At 36.3% G+C, this 25,295-nt stretch overlaps 1 protein-coding gene across 1 annotated transcript in view; it reads left to right on the top strand.

Annotated features, from left to right (window-relative positions):
- Nucleotides 1–25,295, top strand: part of BTBD8 (BTB domain containing 8) — a 159,779-nt gene that overhangs the window by 58,953 nt on the left and 75,531 nt on the right. The window contains exons 6-7 of the mRNA XM_044674836.1: nt 9,774–9,854; nt 13,507–13,603. Of these exons, the coding sequence (XP_044530771.1) occupies nt 9,774–9,854; nt 13,507–13,603 (178 nt within the window). The remainder of the gene's footprint in view (nt 1–9,773; nt 9,855–13,506; nt 13,604–25,295) is intronic.

Below are 25,295 nucleotides of genomic sequence, written 5' to 3'. Positions count from 1 at the left end.
TTTGGGGGATTAGTTCATTTCTGTACTCCATACTTGAGTCTCTTCACCTCCCCCATTCTCTCACCAATATTATCTTGTCCAACCCCAATCCTGGACTTCTGTTCTGTCTGCTATCTTCAAGCCTACATCTCACCTGGGCCCTCCCTGCAGCAGTCCTTTAGGACAGTGCCTGACATATGACAGATGCCCAATTAGATGCTTGTTCCCCTAATATTTGCCTCTAATGGGTTTGCTATTCCAAATGCTTTCAGAATGATGATGATGGTGATGTTGATGATAACAGCAGTTGAAATAACTAGTATTTAGTTTTCACTTTAACTCTGCAGAATGTTTCACATATGTGGCCTCATTTTAGCCTTACAACTAACTCTGGGACATAGATATCTCTCTTATCTTGGTTTTACAAATGAGGAAACTGAGGTTTAGAGAGGGTAAATGCCTTGTCCAGGGTCCCACTGCTAGTCAGTGTCTGAGACTGAATTCAGGCTTAACTCTTTCTCTCTCCAAGTTCAGCACTCTACCCACTGCACCATCATCTTCCTAAGTCACCACACTCTTAGGACCTTGTCTCATACTTCACTGAAAAAACTGAGGCCTTTTGCAGAGAACTCTCTCTCTCCTTCCCTTTTCTCTCTTCATGTCACTCAAATATCTCCCCCCTACTATCTCCTCCTACATTCCTCTTTCAGGTAAAGGGGTGGCCCTTCTTCCTATGGCAGATTTTTTCACATGCACTCTTAATCTTGTTCCAGCCATCTTCTCCAGCAGATTGCTTCTTCTTTCATTCCTGCACTCCCTTTCATCATCAATCTCTACCATTCTACTGGCTGCTTCCCTGCTGCCTACAAACTCAATCATTCCCCCTCATCTTTAATTAAGCCCTCATTTGGTCCAACCATTCCCTCTAGTTGTCTTCCCCTTTATGGAATATTGCTTCCACCTTTTTTCCTCTTGCTGTCTTTTTTTTAATCCTTCTTAGCCCTCTCACCTTCCATCTTAAAATCAATACTGTCTATTGGTTCCAAGGCAGAAGAGCAGTAAGAGCTATGCAATGGGAGTCAAGTGTCTTTTTTAGGGCCACACAGCTAGGAACTGTCTGAGGCAACATTTGAACCCAGGACCTGTCCTGTCTCTAGGCCTAGCTCTAAATGTAATGAACTCCTAGCTGCCCCCCTTTCACTGTTTTTTAGATGGAGTCTGGCTTCTGATATCTTTCAGCTGAAACTGCTCTCTCCAAATGATCTCCTAATTGTCAGATTAAATGGCTTTTTCTCAATCTTTAGCTGCCTTCTATTTTTTTAAACCCTTATCTTCCATCTTAGAATCAATACTGGGTATTGGTTCTAAGGCAGAAGAGTTGTATGGGCTAGGCAATGGGGGTTAAGTGACTTGCCCAGGGTCACACAGGTAGGAACTATCTGAGGCCAGATTTGAACCCAGGACCTCCCATCTCTGGGTCTGACTCAATCCACTGAGCCACCCAGCTGCCCTCATCTTCATCCTTTATCTCATTGTAGATCTCTCTTCTGATGGATACTCTTTCCTAATTATCCTTCTCCTCACCTTACTGCCTTTTTGTAGACTCTTGCTGGATATTAGGCCATGCCCACTAACTGTGCATGTCCCATAAGAGTTCTTAACATGGGATCCATGAACCCACCCTTGGATAGGAGTCTCTTGGATATGTTTCAGGGAGTCCTTGAACTTGGATGAGAAAGAATTTGGATTAGAGGAAAAACTACTTCCTTATTTTCACTAACCTTTTACTGAAATTTAGCATTTCCTTAACAGTATCTGTGATCCCCCCCCCCCCCCGTAACAGAAATCACTTATAATTTATTCTCACAGTTTAGTTGTTGTAAATATTTCAAAATATTATGTATTCTCATCAGCACTTCAGAATTACTACAGTTATTAGATCCCATGTGATCACAATCTTCCTGCTGCAGACACTTGTGCATCTTATCTGAGCAACTATCAGGCAACTGACCAGGTCTGATTGTTCAACCCCAAACAGTGATGTCACATGTTTTCTTACTGGTGACCCTGGCATCTTCATTGCTTTCCAGTACTAGCCTGCAGGGTGGTCTTCCAGCCTCGAATCTCTCCCCACTGTGGTCCATCCTCTACTTAATTCCCAAAGTGACCTTCCTAAAGCAGAGCTTGACCATTTCACTCTCTCCACCCCCAGTTTCCTGTCAGTAAACCCAGTGACTCCCAGTTACTACAGGACAAAATATAAAAATTTGTTTGCCTCTTAAGGCTCTTCACAACTTGGCCCCTTCCTGTGTATCCAGCCTTCTCAGACTGCCACTCTTCATGTTGTCTACAATCCAACAACACTGGCTTCCTTGTGCTTCTCAAATGTGATGGCACTATGTCTTTCACTTTCTATCCCCAATGCCTAGAATCCTCTTTTTCCTCACTTCAGCTTCTTGGTTTTCCTGGCTTCCTTTAAGAGGAGACTCTTCTTTTGCAGAATCATTCCCATTCTCTTCTTTGATCATTCCCATTCCCTTCTCTTCAGATGATTTCCCATTTGTATTGTATGTATCATGTATGTATCTAATTGTTTATATATTATTTCCCCATTGGAAACTGAGAGAAAGGACTCTATTTTACTTTTATTTATATTCTTAGCACAGTGACTGGCACAGAGCCTTAATAAATGCTTGCTGATTACCAGTTTACAAAGCAGTTGTTTCCCAAAAGTTCGATTGTTAATAGTTTGATTAGTTAATAGAAAATAGTTTCCTTTATATCAACAGTAGTTAGGTTTCTGAGTTTTATTTTCAGATAGGGAAGGTGCTAGGATTAAGAGGGATTAGGAAAGGCTTCCTAGAGAAGGTGAGATTTTAGTTGATATTTGAAGAAAGCCAGAGAAGGCAAGAAGTAGAGATGTGTAGGGAGAACATTCCAGGTATGGGGGACAACCAGAGAAAATGCCTGCAGCCAAGAGCTGGAATGTCTTGTTTATGAAACAGCAAGGCAGTCAGTATCACTGAGAATACATGGGGAGGAGGGCAAGTGTAAGGTGTAAGAAGACTAGATGGTGGGCCTAAGTTATAAGGGGCTTTGAATTCCAAACATAGGATTTTTTCTATTTGATCCTAGAGGTGATAGGGAGACACTAGAGTTTATTGAATGGTGGGCAAAGGGAGTTACATAGTCAGAACTACACTTAAGGGAAACTACTTTGGTGGCTCATTGGAAGACATTACAGCAGGGAGACTTGTAGCAAACATAACAACCAGTAGATTATGAGAGTATTCCAGGTCTGAGATAATGAGACCTGCACAAGCGTGTGAAAATATCAAAGGAGGGAAGAAGGCAGATTCAAGAGATAATTGCAGAGATACAATCTACAGGCCTTGTCCATTGGCAACAGATTGGGTATGGTGGATAGTGAGGAATCAAGTATAACACCAAGATTGCAAGCCTAGAGTACTGGGAAGTTTGAAAGGGAGGAGAGTTTGGGGAGAAAAAAGTGATGTTTGATTTTAGACATGACAGGTTTAAGATGCCTACTGGATATCCAGTTTTAGATATCTGAAAGGCAGTTGGAGATGTGAGGTTAAGTGACCAGAGAGGTAGATTTGAAAATTATCAGCATAGAGATGATAGTTAAATTCATGGGACTTTCCGGGATCCTCCTGTGAAATATGATAGCAGAAGAGAAGAGGATCCTTTGGGACCTCCATAGCTGGTAAGTCTGATTTGGTTGAGGATCCTAGCAAAGAAAATGAGAAGCAGGAAATAGTGATGTCAAGGAGAAGAAAGTGCGTGAAAGGCTACAGAGAAGTCGAGTCTCCTGCCTCAGCTGGTGGCCTGAAGGTAATGAGTAAAGGTGCAGCCAGTACTAGAAAGGACAGCCAGAGAGTCTGTGTCATTAGTGTTTGCCAGAAGATCGGGGAGTAGAGAAGATTTAAAATAAAAGCATATTTGTTATCTATGGAACAGGCAATCCAGAGAGCTCAGCACAAAGAATGGGTAGCATTTTGTTGGAATTTGGGGGTCATAGCATTGAGGGAGATAGGGATAAAGAATCAGGTCATGTGGGATGGAAGATGGAGTTTGGATGATGACCTACAGGAATTCAGAATCATTGGCGCATGTAGAGTATGGCCAGGCTTGAGCATGTTAATAAGAAAAAGTTCCTCTAATAAGAGGAGATGAGCAGGGAGCAGGGAGATGAGAGGTTCAGATCTTTACACATAGCAATAAGGGCATCCACTTGCCAGAAGAGAGGCATTATTTTAAAGACAGGCTAGTGGGAATCCAGGCATTATTTGAAAAACTCACTGTTGGGACCCTCTCCAAACCACCCATTTGTCTTATAAGCCCCTACAAGAGAATATAGAGCCTACTGATAGTACCTTACCATTCCTGGAAATGGTCCAAAGCTGACCATGCATAGGAAGAAGACTGTTTACAACGTGGGTAGGGGTAAGCATTTCCATCCTCTCCCCATATGTACCACCTCTTCTATCCCTTGTTCTGGACTGTGTGTGTGTGTGTGTGTACACACCCCACTGTGCTACTGGACTGCACTGCCTGATTGTCCTTATCTCTGTAATACCCCTTGCAAGACTAATAATCAATTGTGATCAGCATTCTAGGTGACCTCTTTATACCAGTGGCCAAAGAGCAGGGTGATTTCAAAAGCATTCATTAGAACCTAAGCACAAGAAAGGAGGTCCTGTGGAGGACTTCAAAGGCCGCAGGTGAAATCTCAAGGAGTAACGGATCATACACAAGGTGCTACAGTGCTGGCCTAGTTGCATGCATTTTTCTTAAGTTGCAGACTTGCCTATTAATATTAATGTTAATTAATTGTAGTATATCTTGTGAGAAGGTTGATTTTGGGGGGGGGCAAATTAAGTATATTTAATGCCAGAGAATTAAAATACATTGTATAACCCCCTACTCTGGCTTTTTATCTTTCTCTACTGAAATCATGCTTGAAGGTCCTTAGCAACTTTGTAAATGCCAGGTTTTTATGAATTTTTATGAATGAAAAATAGATTATGAATATTAATCTAGCTATAATATGCAGGTAGGAAGGAAGGAAATAAGCATTTATTAAGCACCTCCAATGTGCCAAGTCCTGTGCAAAGAGCTTTATAGATATCTCATTTGATCCTCATGACAACCTTATGAGGTAGATGCTATTATTATCCTTATTTGAGAGTTGAGATAACCTAGGCAGACAGATTTAAGTGGCTTGCCCAGGGTAACTTAATTAGTAAATATCCAGGGCTAGGGTCTTCCTGTTTCCAGGCCCAGCACTCTAATGCAGATCATCCAGTTCAATTTTCTCATTTAATAAGGGAGGAAGTTCCTCCCAGAGAGCTTAAAGGGCTTATCCTAGTTCGTATAACTAGTTAATGGCACATCTGAAACTAGAAACCCTATTTGTTCTGCGTTTCAATTCCTGAATTATAAGGTCCCTACCAGAAACTTGATCTTCACCATGTGTTTTTGGGGATGATGAGAAGAAGACCTTCAGGACAGAGCAAGATCCAATTGAGAGCAGCTTCTCTACTGTGTTATTGGAGAACTTGTATACTCCCAGAGAGGACCAAATCATTCCAGAAGATGTAGCATAATGTGAGGAAAGGTAGGAGGAAGGATGGATGGGAGAAAGGAGAGAAGGTAGAGGAAGGGAAAGGAAGTATAGTCCCCAGCCCAGGCAGGGGGAAATTGACCAGAGCCCTTCGGGGCTCAAATAAAAGATCAGAAAACAACTTAGCTTTATAGGATAGCTAGGTTTTATTTAGATTAGGAAAGGAAAAGGTTAGGTAGGGAAAGAGGGTCTCTTCCGCCTACCGAGTAGAGAGAGTCCAGGATCCGAGAGCTAGCTCTGCAGGGTACAGAGAGCCCAAGATCTGAGAGCCTTTGGGCTTGAGAGAGAGTCCAGAGGGTAGAGAGTGCCAGGATCCAGAGAGAGAGCTCAAGGATAGAGAGCTCTCTGCAGGGTTCAGGGTACAGAGAGTGAAAAGGTGCCAAAACTCTCTCCTTTGAACTTTCTCCAATACCTCCCACAAAGGAAGGTGGGAGGTGTCAGGGGAAGTTGTAGCAGGGAGTCCTGGGAGATGTTGTCTCCCAGGGCTTAGAATAATTATAAACTGCACAATAATAAATTGCTTTACAGATAGTCTCTCCTTAGGAACAGCTAATAAGCACAGTAGATAGAATGCCAGACCTGGAGTCAGAAGGACTTGCATTCAAATGTGCCCTCAGTTACTTCCTAGATATATGATCCAAGGCAGGTCACTTCACCTCAGCTACCTAACTCTTGCTGCTCTTCTATCTTAAATTTTTTTTTTTAAACCCTTGTACTTCAGTGTATTGTCTCATAGGTGGAAGAGTAGTAAGGGTGGGCAATGGGGGTCAAGTGACCTGCCCAAGGTCATATAGCTGGGAAGTGGCTGAGGCCGGGTTTGAACCTAGGACCTCCTGTCTCTAGGCCTGACTCTCACTCCACTGAGCTACCCAGCTGCCCCCTATCTTAAAATTGATACCAAGATAGAAGGTAAAGGTTTAAAAGGAAAAAAATGATAGATATTCTGTCTTTACAACAGCCTTGGGAGGTAGGTTCTTTTATTACCTCTAGTTTATAATTGAAGAAACTGGAATAGGCAGAGGTTAAGTGACTTGCCTAGGGTCACACAGCTAGTAAATGTCTAGGATTAAACTTTAACTTGGGTTTTCCTGATCCCAAGTCCAGCACTCTACCCATTGTATTATCTATGTGCATTGTCCAGAAATACCAGTACTAGCAAGGTACATGAGGACTTGGCCCTGCCATTGGGAAACCCCACTTGTATGAACAGGTCTTGGAATTTTAAGACTAAAAAAGTTCTTCTTTCCTGCCCCTCACCCCTAACCTGGGCAGATAGATATAGGCATAGCCTCCATATTAAAAAGTCCTCCAAGTTCTATCCTTATAGTAACTACATCAGCTTTAAAATGCTGGATGGTATGATAGAAAGGGTCGAGTGTGAAACCTGATTACAGATTCCACAGTTAGTCAACTCTCTTAACCTCAATGAGTCTCAATTTCCTCATCTTTAAAGTGTAGATTATAATACCTGTACTACTTATCTTGCATTTTATAAGGATCAAATGAGATAATGGATATGAAGTGGTCTTTAAACCTGAAATCACTACATAAATGTCAACTGTTATTTTTCTAGTCAAATTATACTCTTCTTTAGGCTATGGATTGTATCTTAAATATTTCTCTATTCTTGCCATATAAGTATTTTATGAATAAATGGATGTAGGGTCTAGATCACTGAAAGTAAGCTAGACACTACTATTTTCTTAGCATGGCTGTTCGGCATCTGAGAAAGGTGATTTAAAAGCTGTGTTCCTCTATTCAATAGGAGAGGATGTTACCTGAGCTCTAAAGTCCGTTCTAATCCTTTAAATGGATGATCATGTTGATGCTTCATAGCATCTAGAACCTAAGAAGGCTTTAAATCCAGCCCATGCCTAAGCATGAATCCCCTCTCCATACTTGGGTTATTCATTCTTTTCTTTATAGTCTCCTGCCATAGCCCATTGTACTTTTATACAGTTCTCATTTTTAGAAAGCTTTTCTTTCAGACCTAAATATACTTTTCTGCTACTTTTACCCATTTCTCCAAGGTTCATCCTCTGAAGCCCAACAGAATAACACTGTTCCCACCTACAGGTGGCAGTCCTTTGACTACTTGGAGAAAACCAATCAGGTGTACCTTAAGGCTATACATCCCTTCCTCTTTTGACATCCTTATATGAGATAATGTAAAGTGTTTTGTGGGTTAGAAAGCACTAACTGATGTTGGCTAGCTATGGCAATTGCTGTTTGAGCATATTTAAAGGACAAAGGGAAAAAACCTGATATTACATATGTATGCTTATTAGGTAGAACAAGGCTGGGGGCCAGCTGGGATGGAGGAAGGTTTGTTGAGATGCCTGGGAGTTTTCTTAGCAGTATGGTTTGGGACTGATCAGTGAAAGAGCAGGCAGAGGAAGGCGATGAGAATGGCACAGAGACTCACATCTATGTTATGCAATGATTGGTTGAAGGAAGCAGAGAAATTTAGGTTGGAAAAAAAGACTTGGGAGGAGATGTAATATTATGTGAAAGGCTATCACTTAGATAACCCTTTTGGCCTTGGTGGCAGAACAAGGATGGAAATACAACAAAGATAATTTAAACATGATGTTAGAATAAATCAATCATGGAACAGACCTATTGAGGGAGGGAAGTAAGGTACCTTCAGAGGTAGTGGACTAGAAGACATAGATGATGAACAAAACTCAAATGTATGTAGTGGTTCCTTTTCAGGGATAGATTGGACTACCTGGCCATGAAAGATGTTTCTGATGTTCTCTGCCATTAAAGCTTATTTCCTTTCACAAGTCCAGAACTAGACACAATACTCCCAACATGGTCTTTGCAGGGAACAATGGAAATCTCAACTCCCCTTTCCCCAAAACTATGCCTTTGTTAATGCTGCCTAAGATTAAACTAACTGTTTTGGCTGCCATCTTACATTTGACTTGCAGTCTGCTATGGCCTCCAGCTCTTTATTATTATTATTTTTTAATAAGAAAAGCTGTCCATTTATACTACTTTCATCCTGTACTTTTACATTTCAATTTTTTTTACTCCAAGCCTAGGATTTTGTCTTTAACTATTTGATCTCATTGCTAGCTCTGTTGCAATATTTTTACATTCTTATTTTGTCATCTACTGTGTTAGCTTTTCCCCCCAGTACATCCAAACTAATAGATTATGTAATCTTTAAACTAGTTCATTTGTAACCAAAGAAAATAAAACAACAATGTTCTTTCTGACCAAACTTTTTCTTGCTTTTTAGATCTTTTCTCTGAATATTTCATAATCAATATTTACTACTATGCTCAAATGTGTGCATGTATATGGACGTTAGTTGTAATAGATTAATCTACATATAGGAAGTAATATTTTAAAAATACTGGTGGAAAATTCAAGGAAAGAAAAAACATCTTCATCTATATTTTACATGGGGATTGACCTTTTGATTCCCTAATATTTAAGTTTAATATATTCATGTCTTTGCATAACATAAGATTCTCTATAGATTCTTCATTAAAAATCCACTCAATGTCTTAAAGTCTTTTAAAAGGAATTCTTCTTCCTTTAATGTTTCAGAAGCCCAGAAATATTAGATTTGGCCTTTAATGTTTCAGGGGTACCAGTTTAACAATTGCCATTTCTCAATAAGTGCTTAACATATAGTGTTTGATTTGATTACAATCAGTTACATTTTTTTAAACCCTTACCTTCCCTCTTAGAATCAATACTGTGTATTGGTTGTAAGGCAGTAGAGTGGTAAGGGTTAGGCAATGGGGGTTAAGTGACTTGCCCAGGGTCATCCAACTAGGAAGTGTCTGAGGTAAGGTTTGAACCTAGGACCTCCCAACTCTAGGTGTGGCTCTCAATCTACTGAGTCACCTAACTGCCCCATTACGTTATTTTAAAAGTATTATACATGATAATAATGGTTTTAAAAGTTTATTTATATACATAGTTATAACTAGTGATTATTATATAATGATATTATATGTATTGTTATTATAAACTATTAGGGAATATCAGCTATTAGAATTTTCCCTTATAATATTTTATTAAAGGAAAATTTTTATGAAATAATATTTCAGTATGTGAAGTATATGTTAATGAAATATAATAAAATTATTCCAAGATACATGCTAATAACCCTTTTATTTTTCAGTGTAAAACCAGTAGAAATGAATATCATGATGCATTTTATTTATGGAGGGACACTGGACTTTCCAAATAAAGTTCATGCAGGGTATGTATGTATTTACATTTTTAGATTTTTGATTCTTTGTTTCTGTCTTAATGAATTACATGTTTAGGACTAATGAGACAAATACCAATTTAACTATTTTTGTTTTATAAACATCACTTTTACTATTTTAAAAAATATATCAAAAATATGTTTTTAAAAGACCTAGAAATTATGCTACTTTGATGGTTTAATGGTTATATGAATTAATCTTTAACAATCTTTTCATATTTATGAGAAATCATTTTTATAATAAGATAATTTTCAGCTTCTTTACATATATTATTTTAATTAACATTAAACTTTGTGAATTTGGAACTGAAATGTCAGTATCTAATTGTCTTGAATTTTAGATTTGGCCTTTAAAAGAAAAAAAGTAATCCACAAAGATTAGTCTTATTTGGTAATGCAAGCATTAAGGTTGTCATGTCAGTAAGACATTTATTTATACCACACAATTCCAGTTCAATGAATTGCCCATCTAATTTACTAAAAAGCTTGAAATTCCATCCTCCCTTAATCGGTTTTTCTGAGGGCTTGATATTTTGTTTTTATGCTAGCTCAAAAGAATAAAAAACATGAGTTTAAACTCCTGAAATTGATTTTCCCTTTGATATTATTCTATTTCCTTCATTAATATATTCCATTGATGAAAATTCCATGAAAGGACAGGATTGAAACTTGAAAGTTTGCCACCATAAACCTATGAAAATTTCACTTTGTTAAAAATGACAAACATTATGTTTTCTGCATAGGGTGGTCTTTTATGCAGAGTCCTGTGCTAGGTGTTGAGAGAGGCAACAATAGATATAGTCCCTTACCTCATGAAGCTTATATTTTAAAAGAGAAATATGATACAACCAACTGTAATGCAAAATAATAAGAGTACATGAAGGGAATAAGCAAATGGTATGTGAAAACAATGGAAGAGAAAGGGACTTAGCAACTTGGGACGTCAGGTAAGGTGTCCTATAGGAGATGCCATTTTATTTTGAATTTGAAAGAGTGTGAAGAATTCAATAAATAGGGAGTGGAGGGGAGGATATTGGTGGGGAGTGATTCTATTTCATAAAGGAATCAGCCATATGAGCAAAGAACAGTTTGACTGGAATACAAATTATGTGGAGAAGAGTAGTAAGAGAAGGTTGGGAAAATAGAGTGGTAGTAGGTAACAAACACCTGGGAACTCTTGACAAAGGAGTATGAACTTTAATTAGTGGGCAATGTTTTTTGTTTTTTTTTTGACCAAAGGAATGAGTGCTGTGACTAAATAGGAAGTAAATTTGAAGGAAGAACTATAGGATACTCTTACTTAAAAATTTTTTTTAATATTCTTAATTTTTGTCTTGGTATCAATACCGTGTATCAGTTCTGAGGTAGAAGAGAGTGGTAAGGGCTAGGCAATGGGGGTTAAGAGACTTGCCCAGGGTCACCCAGCTAGGAAGTATCTGAGGTCAGATTTGAACTCAAGACCTCTTGTCTCCAGGCCTGCCTCTTTAGTCACCTACCTGCCCCCTATAAGATACTATTTCAATAGTCCATGTGAGTGATGATGAAGGTATCTTCTTTTGGTGGCAGAAAAGAATAAATATGAGAAAAGTTGCAGAGGTAGAATTTTCAGAATATGGCAACTGAATGAGTAAGGTGAGTAAGAAAAAGGGAATGGACCAAATAACTGTAAAAGCTACTTGTTCACAAATTTAGATTTGATTATCTTAGTTCTTACTAAATTTGAATGCATCTATGAATATCCACTTCTAAAAGATCATAGGTTATCATCTCCCTACCTATTTAGCAAACTTCTGGGTCATTTCTTTCTATTGTTACCTGTTGTGTCCTCTCAGATGGCAAATAATTTTAATGTCGAAAGGGAGGTTGGCATATTGAACTTAAAGACTTAAAGAAACTTAAAGAACTTAGAAAAAAACTTTAAGAAAATTAAACTTAAAAGACTGTTGGCAGATTGAACTTAAAGAACTTAAAATACAGAAAAACATCTCAGACCTCTAATCAGTTCTGTGATTCTGGGCCAACCTCTTAATAGCTCTGTGCCTCAATTTCTTATCTGTAAATAGGAAGGACTGGTGTCACTGGCCTCTTCAGGTCTAAATATGTATGTTCTTGGATAAGTCTGTGCCTCCCTTCAGCATGTGGGTATATAGTTTCATCATATCATCTTTTATTTTTTCTGTTGTTACTTTGTAATCGTTTTCTTCTGTCTCTTTATGTTTTCTTTTGTCATCTCTAAAGTCAACTTCAGTAGATCAGGGATTTCATATTCTACTTTTTATATGTGTAGTCCTTGAAGTACTGGAGTATTGTGCTCAGCATAATTTTAGAATGAAGGGAAAAAACAGGGAATTCTCTACACATCCTCAGAAAATCACAACTAATTCACCTGTTTTAAAGGGATTACTCTTTCATTTAGGAGGAATGTTGGCTATGATTTAATTGAGATGAAGAGTGGAATTGTCCAGATCTGTGACTTCATTTGGCAAACTTTAGGTTAATGATTTGCCCATTGTCACATCCAAGAAGGCCCTGTAGCCAGGGCTTCCTGACTCTGAAGCTAGCTAGCTATCTGCTATTCTTCCTCACCACCTCTTTTTCATTTAATTTAGCATTTTTTGTTTAAAACTGAGGTTCAGTGACAATAGTGGAGACAAAATGGCTTTTCTCTAGACTGTAGTCATTATGCACTCTATGAAATAGTTCTATTGACCCTTTATAATAAGCTTTTTTTTTGCATACTTTCAAAAAACAAAAAGCAGATCAAAATTGCCCATGAGTTGAAAGTTGTTTATTCAATGTTTTTTGTTGTTATAATTAAAGTAACTAATGTAGCTTAAATAAAGTGCCTTTTCTTTAGCCTCCTTAAAAAATTGCCTCCATTAAGGTAATATTTAGGAATGAGACTTTTATTCATAAGTTGAAATAAAAATGATAATCTAAAAAGTTGTTCTAGATTCAGGTTTTTCCATCTAGCAATGTAGTTACACATTGCATTAGTCTCTGTGAATATTAATCTTTGTGTAAGGTAGATAGTAAACTGTCTTCTACTAAAGTATTTAATTAGTATTTTGTGGGAGAAAAGCTGTAGTTTGAATCAGAAATCTTTTGTTTTCCTTTTGGTGTTTAAAAAAAAAAAGACGACAACAAATACAAATCTACCAGGCTGATATTTTTAGGGCCACTGAAAAACCCAGCAATTCCTAGATGATCCTGGCTTCCCCCTGTGATTCATGAGCATTGAGGAGTTAATTCACAATCAAAAAAGTATCATCGATTTGCATTCCAGATTTGACTTAAATTATATTTTACTGAGAGATTGTCTACCTCTCTATCTCTTTAAATTGACTGTTTGTTGAATTCTCTTTCACTTCCACTGGACAGATAACTTGCCCCTGAGAGGCACAAGAAATCGAGTTGATTTATCTCCCTTTGTTCTATGTGTTCCCCTCTGATCAAATAGTTATCATGGTAATCTATTCATTCATATGGCATCCATACTTACTGATGTCTACAATGAAACATTTTGTTATTTAGGACAAAAAGAAGTGGGAATAATTTGTACTATGCTTGTTTTCTAAGAAAATTTTGTTTGTAATTACAAATTCCATTTGTCTGATTTTGATTATTACTATTTTTACTTTAGTCAAATACTGAACCTGGCAGATATGTATGGATTAGAAGGGTTAAAAGAAGTAACGCTTTATATTCTTAAAAGAGACTACTGTAATTTCTTCCAGAAGGTATGTATCCTTTCTCTGAAATCTTATACAGAATGTATAAACCTAAAATACCCAGTGTTCAGTTCTTTACAATACTAAGAGCATACTCTTCATGGGAAAAAGTACTCCCAGTTGAGAAATCAATCAGCTTTTAAGAATTTAGCAAGCATTAACTTAGACAATGTTGTAAAGCAAAGTACGTGGATTATATTATCTTAGGCCTTACAAAAATGCTTTCACTAGGGTATGATTTAGTGTTAAAACTCTGTGCCTTTATAGAAAGCTAATAGGAAATCTATCATTTTTCTTCATTTTTCATCAAAATTCTTCATTTTTGTTTATTATATTGGGGATTGGAATTGCTCACTGTGTGTATCTAAGGATCCATGTAATACAATAAACATTACATTTAGTTTTTGGGAAAGTTTTATTTTTACAGGTGAATGTAGATCATTTCAACTTGTCAGAAAACAAATTCGTGTAATACATTGTTTCCTTTTTTGCATTAGCTGTCAAATTTTTTAAAATTAAATATCTTTAATGTTTTATTTTATTTTTTTTATATGAAATTGTGTTATTTTACTAATGCCTTATAATGAATTAATACCATGTTTGTTATATTCTTTCTTTGTGATTGTTATAGTTATTCCATTCTAGTGTCATTTTATTCTGCCAGGTTATTCTTTTCTACTTTAAAAGAATTTTTTTTTTTAAATATTTTTCCATGTTTCCATGATTCATTTTCTTTCTTTCCCCTCTTCTGTCCCCCCCTTCCAGAGCCAATAGGCAATTCCACTGGTTTCACAAATATTATCACATACCTATTTCCATATTATTAGTTTTTGCAATAGAGCAACTTTTTAAAACCAAAAACCCAAATCATATACCCATATAAACAAGTGATTAATCAATGTTTTTCTTCTGCGTTTCTACTCCCACAGTTCGTTCTCTCAATGTGGATAGCATTCTTTCTCCTAAATTCCTCAGGATTATTTTGGATCATTGCATTGCTACTAGTAGCAAAGTCCATTACATTGTATTGTTCCACAATATTTCACTTTCTGTGCACAATGTTCTCTTGGTTCTGCTCATTTCACTCTGCTTCAGTTCATGTAGAAATCCTACAGTTCATCATTTCTTACAGCACAGTAGTATTCCATCACCATCAGATACCACAATTTGTTTAGCCATTCCCCAATCAAGGGGCACCCCCTCATTTTCCAATGTTTTGCCACCACAAAAAGTGTGGTTATGAATATTTTTGTACAACCCTTTTTTATTATCTCTTTGGGGTACAAACCTAGTAGTAGTGTTATTGCTGGATCAAAGGGCAGACATTCTTTTAAAGCCCTTTAAGAATAATTCCAAATTGTTTTCCAGAATGGTTGGATCAATTCACAACTCTAACAGCAATGTATTAGTATCCCAATTTTGCCATGTCCCCTCAACATTTATTATTTTCCTTTACTGTCATATTCGCCAATCTGCTAGGTGTGAGGTGGTACCTCATAATTGTTTTGATTCTCATTTCTCTAATCAGGAGGGCTTTAGAACACTTTTTTATGTGATTATTGATAGTTTTGATTTCTTATACATTTGACTTAGTTCCTTATAAATTTGAGAAATTACATCTTTGACAGAGATTTTTCTTATAAAAATGTTTTCCCAGTTTGTTGCTTCCCTCCTAATTTTGGTTGCATTGGTTTTGTTTGTACAAAACCTTTTTAATTTAATGTAATCAAAATTATTCATTTTACATTTTATAATATTCTCTATCTTTTGTTTGGTCTTAAATTCTTTACTTTCCCGTAGATCTGACAGCTATACTATTCCATGTTCACTCAATTTACTTATAATTTCCTTTATATTTAAATCATTTACTCATTCTGAATTTATCTTAGTATAGATGTTGATGTTAACCTAATTTTTCCTATATTGTTTTTCAATTTTCCCAGCAGTTTTTGTCAAATAGTGGGTTCTTGTCCCCTGGGATCTTTGGTTTTCTTGTATATTATCTTATTGTAGTCATTTACCCCAAGTCTCTTCCACTGATCCACCCTTCTGTCTCTTAGCCAGTACTGTACTGTTTTGATGACCACTGCTTTATAGTACAATTTAAGATCTGGTACTGTGAGACCTCAATCCTTCACATTTTTTTCATTAGTTCCCTTGATATCTTGATTTTTTTATTTCCAGTGAACTTTGTTATGATTTTTTTCTAATTCTATAAAAAAAGTTTTTTGTAAGTTTGATAGGTATGGCACTGAATAAGTAAAATGATTTAGATAGGATTGTCGTTTTTATTATATTAGCTTGTCCTACTGTAAAAGTGAAATTTGGGAAATGTATCAAACTACATTTCCCGTGATCCAATGTGGTCCAACTGGTTTCCGTTTCCAGGTTTTTGGGCGTGGGGAGGCCTACGTCTTGACGCAGGGAAGAGTTTATAATCTCCTGGGTTAGGAGGGAGGCTCTCTCTTGGCTAGCAGACTCGGAGGAGGAGACAGGAGACAAAATGGAGGCAGCAAGTTTGAATGCTTACAAGCGCATGGTCTAATAACTTTATCTATCAGCATGGCTTTAATTAAAATACTAATTTTTATATTTATACCAGCCCTTATTATTTTTCATATTTATACTACTCATGAGCAATTGATGTTTTTCCAATTGTTTAGATTTAGTTTAATTTGTGTAGAAAGTGTTTTGTAGTTGCGTTCATATAATTCCTGAGTTTGTCTTGGCAAATAGATTCCCCATATTTTATATTGTCTAGAGTGATTTTAAATGGAGTTTCTCTTTCTAACTCTTGCTGCTGAGTTTTGTTGGAAATATATAGAAATATTGATAATTTATGTGAGTCAGTTTTGTACTTTGCAGCTTTGCTAAAGTTATTAATTATTTCCACTAACTTTTTGGTTGATTTTCTTGGATTCTCTAGGTATATCATATCATCTGCAAAGAATGATTGTTTAGTTTCCTCATTGCCTACTTTGTTCCTTTCAATTTATTTTTCTTCTCTAATTGCTACTGCTTGCATTTCTAGTACAATTTTAACTAGTAGTGATCTTATTGGGAAGCCTTCTGACTTGTTCCCATTGCAGTTTATACTTGCTAATGGTTTTAAATAAATATTGCTAATTATTCTGAGGAAAGGCCCTTCTATTCCTATACTTTCAAGTGTTTTCAGTAGGAATGGTTGTTATATTTTGTCAAAGGGTTTTTCTGCATCTGCTGAGATAATCATGTGATTTCTATTAGTTGAGTTGTTAATATATGGTCAGTTATGTGGATGGTTTTCTTAATATTGAACCAGCCTTGCATTCCTGGTATAAAACCTACCTGATCATAGTGAATAATCCTTGGGATAAGTTGCTTTAGTCTTATATTCATCGGGGGTGGGGGGAGTTATTTAATTAATTAAGAATATTTTTCCATGGTTACAAGATTCATCCTCTTTCCCTCCTCTCCCACCTCCCGCCTCCCATAGCTGATACGCAATTCCGCTGAGTTTTACATGTGTCATTGATCAAGACCTATTTCCATATTATTGATTTAGAGGCTACATCCCCAATCATATCCCCATTGACCCATGTAATCAGTCAGTTGTTTTTCTTCTGTGTTTCTGCTTACACAGTTTTTTCTCTGAATGTGGACAGTATTCTTTCTCATAAGACCCTCAGAATTGTCCTGGATCATTGCATTGCTGCTAGTAGAGAAGTCCATTACATTTCATTGTACCACAGTGTATCAGTCTCTGTGTACAACGTTCTCCTGGTTCTGTTCCTTTCACACTGCATCAATTCCTGGAGGTCATTCCAGTTCACAAAGGCTTTTTCAGCATCTATTGAGATAATCATGTGGTTTTTGTTGGTTTGCTTGTTGATATGGTCAATTATGTAAATGGTTTTCCTTATATTGAATCATCCTTGCATTCCTGGTATAAATCCCACATGATCATAGTGAATAACACCCGTGATCACTTGCTGGAGTCTTTTTGCTAGTATTCTATTTAAGATTTTTGCATCTATGTTTATTAAGGAGATTTGTTTATAGTTTTCTTTCTCTGTTTTTGGTCTGCCTGGCTTTGGAAATCAATACCATATTAGTGTCAAAAGGGAATTTGGTAGGACTCCTTCTTTGCTTATTATGTCATATAGTTTGTATAGTATTGGTGTTAGTTGTTCTTTGAATGTTTGATAGAATTCACTTGTTGAATCCATGCAGACCTGGGGATTTTTTCTTAGGGAGTTCTTTGATGCCTAGTTCAATTTCTTTTTTTGATATGGGATTAATAAAGTATTCTATTTCTTCTGCTGTTAATCTAGGCAATTTATATTTCTTTTAAATTCATCCATATCACCTAGATTTGTCATAATTATTGCCATGTAATTGGGCAAAATAGTTTTTAACAATTGCTTTCGTTTTCTCTTCATTGGAGGTGAGATCTCCCTTTTCATCTTTACTGTTAATTTGGTTTTCTTTCCTTTTTTTTTATTAGATTAAGCAGTACTTTATTTTATTTATTTTTTCAAAATACCAGCTTCTAGTCTTAATACTTCTTTTACTTTAAATTTTATTAATTTCTCCTTTAATTTTTAGGATTCCTAATTTAGTTTTCTTCTGGGAATTTTTAATGTGTTCACTTTCTATTTTTTTAATTTGCATGACCAATTCATTGACCTCTGCCCTCCCAAATTTGTTAATATATGCACTCAATATAAATTTCCCCCTGAGTACTGCTTTGGCTGCATCCCATAGATTTTGGTAAGAAGTCTCATCATTGTCATTCTCTTCAATGAAATTATTGTTTCTATGATTTCTTCTTTAATCAATTTTGGAGAATCATATTATTTAATTTCTAATTAATTTTTGATTTGCCTCTCCATGTACCCTTACTAATTATTATTTTTATTGCATTGTGATCTGAAAAGATTGCATTTATTATTTTTGCTCTTTTGGGCTTGTTTGCCATATTTTTTTGCCCTAGTACATGGTCAATCTTTGTGAATGTACCGTGTGCTGCTGAAAAGAAGGTGTATTCCTTTTTGTCCCTATTTATTTACCCAAATATCTACTAACTCTAATTTTTCTAAGATTTCATTCACATCTCTAACCTCTTATTTATTTTTTGGTTTGATTTATCTAGCTCTGATAGAGGAAGGTTCAGGTCTCCCACTAGTATAATGTTACTCTCTATTTCTTCCTTGAGCTCCACTACTTTCTCTTTTAGAAATTTGGATGCTATACCATTTGGTGCATATATGCTGACTACTGATATTTCCTCATTGTCTATACTGCTTTTTATCAGGATGTAATTACCTTGCTTATCTCTTTTAACTAGATCTCTTTTTACTTTGGCTTTGTCAGATATCATGATTGGTACTCCTGCCTTCTTTTTCTCAGTTGATGCCCAATAGATTTCGCTCCAGCCTTTAATTTTTACCCTATGTATGTCAACCTGCGTCATGTGTTTTTCATGTAGACAACATATGGTAGGATTTTGGTTTCTAATCCACTCTGCTATTTGCTTCCATTTTATGGATGAGTTCATCCCATTCACTTTCAGAGTTATAATCATCATCTGTGTATTCCCCATGATTTTGATTTCTTCTCCTAGTCCTGCCCTTCCTTCTTTCAGTATTTCCTTCTACATCAGTGTTTTGCTTTTAATCAGTCCCCCTAATTCTCACCCTTATTTTACTTCCCTTCCCACCGCCTCCCCTCTTATTACCCACTTATTTTCCTCATGGTCTATTAAATTCCCTCCCTCCTCTCTTTCCCTCCCTTTTGGTACTTCTGGTCCCCCCCCCCCCCCCCACCTTTAGTTTTTCCCCTTTAACTTCCCTGTAGGAGAGGATAGAACTGAATACTCCAATGGATCTAGATGCTCATTCCTCCCAGAATTGATTACACTGAGAGTAAGGTTTAAGGTTTAAGTTTTACCTATTAATACTCTTTTCCTCTACTCCTTATGATTGTATTCTTCCCTTCTCCCTCCCATATGCCTCTGTATATGGTAGAAATTATCCTATTTTTCTTATTCCTTCTAGTTTCTCTTGGTGCCATTGTCTATTCCCCCCTTATATATATATTATATTAAATCACTTAATACCCTAACCTCTACCCATGGATAATTCTTCTAATTATGATGACAGTGAATACAGTTTTTGAGAATTACAAATATTATTTTTCCATAAAGGAATATAAGCAATTTGACCTTACTGAAGGCCTTAAAATTTTTTCCCCATCTTTCTTGTTCACCTTTTCATGTTTCTCCTGAGTTTTATATTTTGACATCAAATTTTCCATTCAGTTCTCTTCTTTTTTTTATAAATACTTGGACATCTTCTATTTTGTTAAATTCTCATACTTTTCCCTGGAAGTATATAGTCAGTTTTGATGGGTAGGAGATGCTTGGTTAGAGACCCAATTCTCTTGCCTTTCTGAATATTATATTCTAAGCTAAGGCTTGTAGTCCTTTAATGTGGAGGCTGCCAGATCCTGTGTAATCCTGATTGGTGTTCCTTGATATCTGAATTGTCTCTTTCTGGCTTCTTGTAGTATTTTGTCCTTAACCTGGAAGTTCTTGAGTTTGGCAATTACATTCCTAGGAGTTATCTTTTCAGGATTTAATATAGAGAGTGATCTATGAGCTCTTTCAATGTCAATTTTACCCTCTTTTTCAAGGACATCAGGGCAGTTGGCTTGGATAATTTCTTGTAGTATGGTGTCAAGGTTGTGGTTTCTTTATGGTTTTTCAGGAAGACCAACAATTCTCAAATTGTCTTTTCTAGACTTGTTTTCTTGGTTAGTCATTTTCTCAGTGAGATATTTCATCTTTCTATTTTGCCAATCTTTTGACTTTGCTTTATTAATTCTTGCTGACTTGTGAGATCATTAGCTTCTAGTCTTTAAAGACTTGTTTTCAGCTATATTCTTTTGATTTCCCTTTTTGGTCTCAAATATCCTGCTTCTCGTGGCTTCTAGGAGGCCATTTCTGGTCTTCAATATGCTTATCTTTTTATTTGATTTCTGGACCTCAATTTCCAAATGCGATATTTTGTCTTATTTATTTAATGGCTGTTTTAATTTTATTTTTTTAATAATTTTTATTTTTTAGAAAAGTTATCTATGGTTACATAATTCATGTTCATACTTTCCCCTTCACCCCCTGACCTCCTTCCCAACCCCCCCATAATCAACACGCATTTCCACTGGTTTTCACATGTGTCATTGATCAAGACCTATGTCCAAATTGTTGATTATTGCATTGCTATAGTCATTTTGAGTCTACATTCCCAATCATGTCCACCTCAACTCATGTGTTCAAGCAGTTGTTTTTATTCTGTGTTTTCATTCCTGTAGTTCTTCCTCTGAATGTGGGTAGCATTCTTTTCCATAAATGCCTCAGAATTGTCCTGGGTCATTGCATTGCTGCTAGTACAGAAGTGGGGTTGATCTGCAAAGCTCCAAGTGTCCTGAGGTCAGATTTTCCCCAGCTGGTGGTAAAAACTAGAGAGGTGAGTTTGGCTTCATTCACTCTAATCTGTGAGGGAGGGATTTTGGAGCTCTGATGACCTCTTGTCTGTTGTATTGATAGGATTAAGCCTGGGTGTGGTTGATTTACACTGCTCAGAGTACCCTGAGGTCAAAGCCTCAAGAGAAAGAGGGGTGGAGGGTAGCACAAGATGGAGGGTATGTTCACCCTCTCTGGGTTTCTTCCCCAGCAGCTTCCCTCCTGTCTGTGATCAAAGCCTTGAGTTTGGCACAGCTGTACCAGTGAGGCACTCTCTCAGACTAGTGCCCCAGCCCACCCTGGGATTCCAGTATCCGCTAGAGACTCGGCACATTAGGTGGAGGAGGGGATCTGGGATCTTCCTCCTTTCTTTCCCCTCCTACCCGAGAGTTCCAAGAATTCAGGCTTTTTTTTTCTCTTTTTTTCCACATACCTTTTAAGTTGGGTTCAGCTGGAGGATTCCCCAGCTCTGTTGTGTTGTCAGATTTGGTTTTCTGTTCCCTCAGAGCCCTTTGTCCTTAATTGGTAGTGAAGGGCTTTATGGAGGTTTGGAGCCTTACTGCTTCTATCCATCCTCCCAGAATTCCCCTGGAAGAGGAAATTTTGTCTTTTAAACTATTTTATTTTCTTCATATTTCCCACTTTTTTGCCAAGTCTCTCTCTTTTTTTTACTTGGTTCTTAGATTCCATCCTGATTTCTTGGAAAGCTTGTGACCAATTTCCTTTTTTTTGAAAGTTTGGCTGTGTTTGCTTATTTGTCATCCTCTGCTGTCTCTTCTGTAGTTTATTGTTTCTATAAGTAAAAATTATCCAGTCAAAGGCTTTCCCGTGTGCTTATTGATAGTTTTGATTTCTTTACCTGAAAATGGCCTATTCATGTCTCTTGCCCATTTATCCATTGGGGAATGGCTTGATTTTTTATACAGTTGATTTAACTCCTTGTATATTTGAGTAATTAGACCCCTGTCAGAGTTTTTGGTTATAAAGATTTTTCCCAATTTGTTGTTTCCCTTCTGATTTTGACTACATTGTTTTTGTTTATACAAAAGCTTTTTAGCTTAATATAATCAAAACCATTTAATTTACATTTTGTAATTTTCTCTAACTCTTGCTTGGTTTTAAAATCTTTCCTTTCCCAGAGATCTGACAGATATACTATTTTGTGTTCACTTAACTTATTTATAGTTTCTCTCTTTATATTCAAGTCATTCACCTATTCTGAATTTATCTTGGTGTAGGGTGTGAGATGTTGATCTAAACCTAATCTCTCCCATATTGTTTTCCAAATTTCCCAGCAGTTTTTGTCAAATAGTGGATTCATGTCCCAAAAGTTGGGCTCTTTGGGTTTATCATACACTCTCTTGCTGATGTCATTAACCCCAAGTCTATTCCACTGATCCTCCCTTCTGTCTCTTAGCCAGTACCATATTGTTTTGATGACTGCTGCTTTATAGTATATTTTAATATCTGGTACTGCTAGGCCCCCTTCCTTCACATTTTTTTTTCATTATTTTCCTTGATATTCTTGATCTTTTGTTATTCCAAATAAACTTTGTTATAGTTTTCCCTAATTTAGTAAAGAAGTTTTTTGGTAATTTGATAGGTATGGCGCTAAATAGGTAAATTAATTTGGGTAGAATGGTCATTTTTATTATGTTAGCTCGTCCTACCCATGAACAATTAATGGCTTTCCAATTGTTTAGATCCAGTTTTATTTGTTTGGAAAGTGTTTTGTAGTTGTTTTCGTATAATTGCTGTGTTTGTTTTGGTAGATAAATTCCCAAGTATTTTATATCGTCTAGGGTGATTTTAAATAGTGTTTCTCTTTCTACCTCTTGCTGCTTGATGTGTTGGAGATATATAGAAATGCTGATGATTTATGTGCATTTATTTTGTATCCTGCAACTTTGCTAAAGTTGTTGATTATTTCTACCAGCTTCTTAGTTGATTCTCTAGGATTTTTTAAGTATACCATCATATCATCTGCAAAGAGTGATAGCTTAGTCTCCTCCTTGCCTATTTTGATACCTTCAATTTCTTTTTCTTCTCTAATTGCTACTGCTAGTGTTTCTAGTACTATGTTGAATAGTAGCGATGATAATTGGCATCCTTGTTTTACTCCTGATCTTATTGGGAAGGCTTCTAATTTATCCCCATTGCATATAATGCTTGTTGATGGTTTTAGGTATATACTGTGTATTATTTTTAGGAAAGTTCCTTCTATTCCTATACTTTTCAGTGTTTTCAATAGGAATGGATGCTGTATTTTGTCAAAGGCTTTTTCAGCATCTATTGAGATAATCATGTGATTTTTGTTTGTTAGACTGTTGATATGGTCAATTATGTGGATGGTTTTCCTAATGTTGAACCATCCTTGCATTCCTGGTATAAATCCCACCTGATCATGATCATGGTGGATGATCTTCTTAATTACTTGCTGAAGTCTCTTTGCTAGTGTTCTATTTAAGATTTTTGCATCTATGTTCATTAGGGAGATTGGTCTGTAGTTTTCTTTCTCTGTTTTTGATCTCCCTGGCTTTGGAATCAGTACCATATTTGTGTCATAAAAGGAATTTGGTAGGACTCCTTCTTTGCTTATCATATCAAATAATTTGTATAGTATTGGGATTAGTTACTCTTTGAATGTTTGATAGAATTCACGTGTGAATCCATCAGGCCCTGGCGATTTTTTCTTAGGGAGTTCTTTGATGGCTTGTTCAATTTCTTTTTCTGATATGGGATTATTTAGGTATTCTATTTCTTCTGCTGTTAATCTAGGCAATTTATATTTTTGTAAATATTCATCCATATCTCCTAAATTGTTATATTTGTTGCCATATAATTGGGTGAAATAGTTTTTAATGATTGCCTTAATTTCCCCTTCATTAGAGGTGAGGGTTTCCCTTTTCATATTTGATACTGTCAATTTGGTTTTCTTCTTTCCTTTTTTTATTAGATTGACCAGTACTTTGTCTATTTTATCTGTTTTTTCAAAGGACCAGCTTCTAGTCTTATTTATTAATTCAATAGTTCTTTTACTTTCAATTTTATTAATTTCTCCCTTGGTTTTTAGTATTTCTAATTTAGTTTTCATCTGGGGATATTTAATTTGTTCGCTTTCTAATTTTTTGAGTTGCATGCCCAATTCATGAATCTCTGCCCTCCTTAATTTGTTAATATATGCACTCAAGGATATAAATTTCCCCCTGAGTACTGCCTTGGCTGCATCCCACAGAGTTTGGTAGGATGTCTCATCATTGTCATTCCCTTCAATGAAATTGTTGAGTGTTTCTATGATTTCTTCTTTGACTAGCTGGTTTTAGAGAATCGTATTATTTAATTTCTAATTAGTTTTTGATTTGCCTGTCCAGGTGCCCTTCCTAATTATTATTTTTATTGCATCATGATCTGAGAAGGTTACATTTATTATTTCTGCTCTTTTGCATTTGTTTGCAATGATTCTATGCCCTATTAAATGGTCAATCTTTGTGAATGTACCATGTGCAGCTGAAAAGAAGGTGTATTCCTTTTTGTCCCTATTTATTTTTCTCCACATATCAATTAAATCTAATTTTTCTAGGACTTCATTCACCTCTCTTACCTCTTTCTTATTTATTTTTTGGTTTGATTTATCTAGATCTGAAAGAGGAATATTTAGATCTCCCATTATTATGGTTTTACTATCTATTTCCTTCTTGAGCTCTGCCAGTTTCTCCTTTATGAATTTGGATGTCATACCACTTGGTGCATACATATTGAGCAGTGTTGTTTCCTCATTGTTTATACTGCCTTTAATCAGGATGGTAATGACCTTCCCTGTCTTTTTTAATCATATCTATTTTTATTTTGGCTTTGTCAGAAATCATAATAGCCACTCCTGCCTTCTTTTTCTCATTTGACACCCAAAAGATTTTGCTCAAGCCCTTAACATTAAACTTGTGTATGTCTACCCGCCTCATATGTGTTTCTTGTAGACAACATATGGTAGGATTTTGGTTTCTGATCCACTCTGTTATTTACTTCCATTTTATGAGCGAGTTCATCCCATTCACATTCAGAGTTACAGTTGTGCATTGACTGACATTATTGTATCCTCCCCTAGTCCCACCCCTTCTTCTTACATTATTTTCTTTTAAACCAGTGGTTTGCTTTGAGCCGGTATCCCTTATCCCCTCCCTTGATTAATTTCCCTTTCTA

This window comes from Gracilinanus agilis, chromosome 4 (assembly GCF_016433145.1).
Source record: "Gracilinanus agilis isolate LMUSP501 chromosome 4, AgileGrace, whole genome shotgun sequence".
In the NCBI taxonomy this organism is placed as follows: domain Eukaryota; kingdom Metazoa; phylum Chordata; class Mammalia; order Didelphimorphia; family Didelphidae; genus Gracilinanus; species Gracilinanus agilis.
Note: the sequence above shows the minus strand (reverse complement) of the source record. Positions and strands in the feature narration are given on the sequence as shown.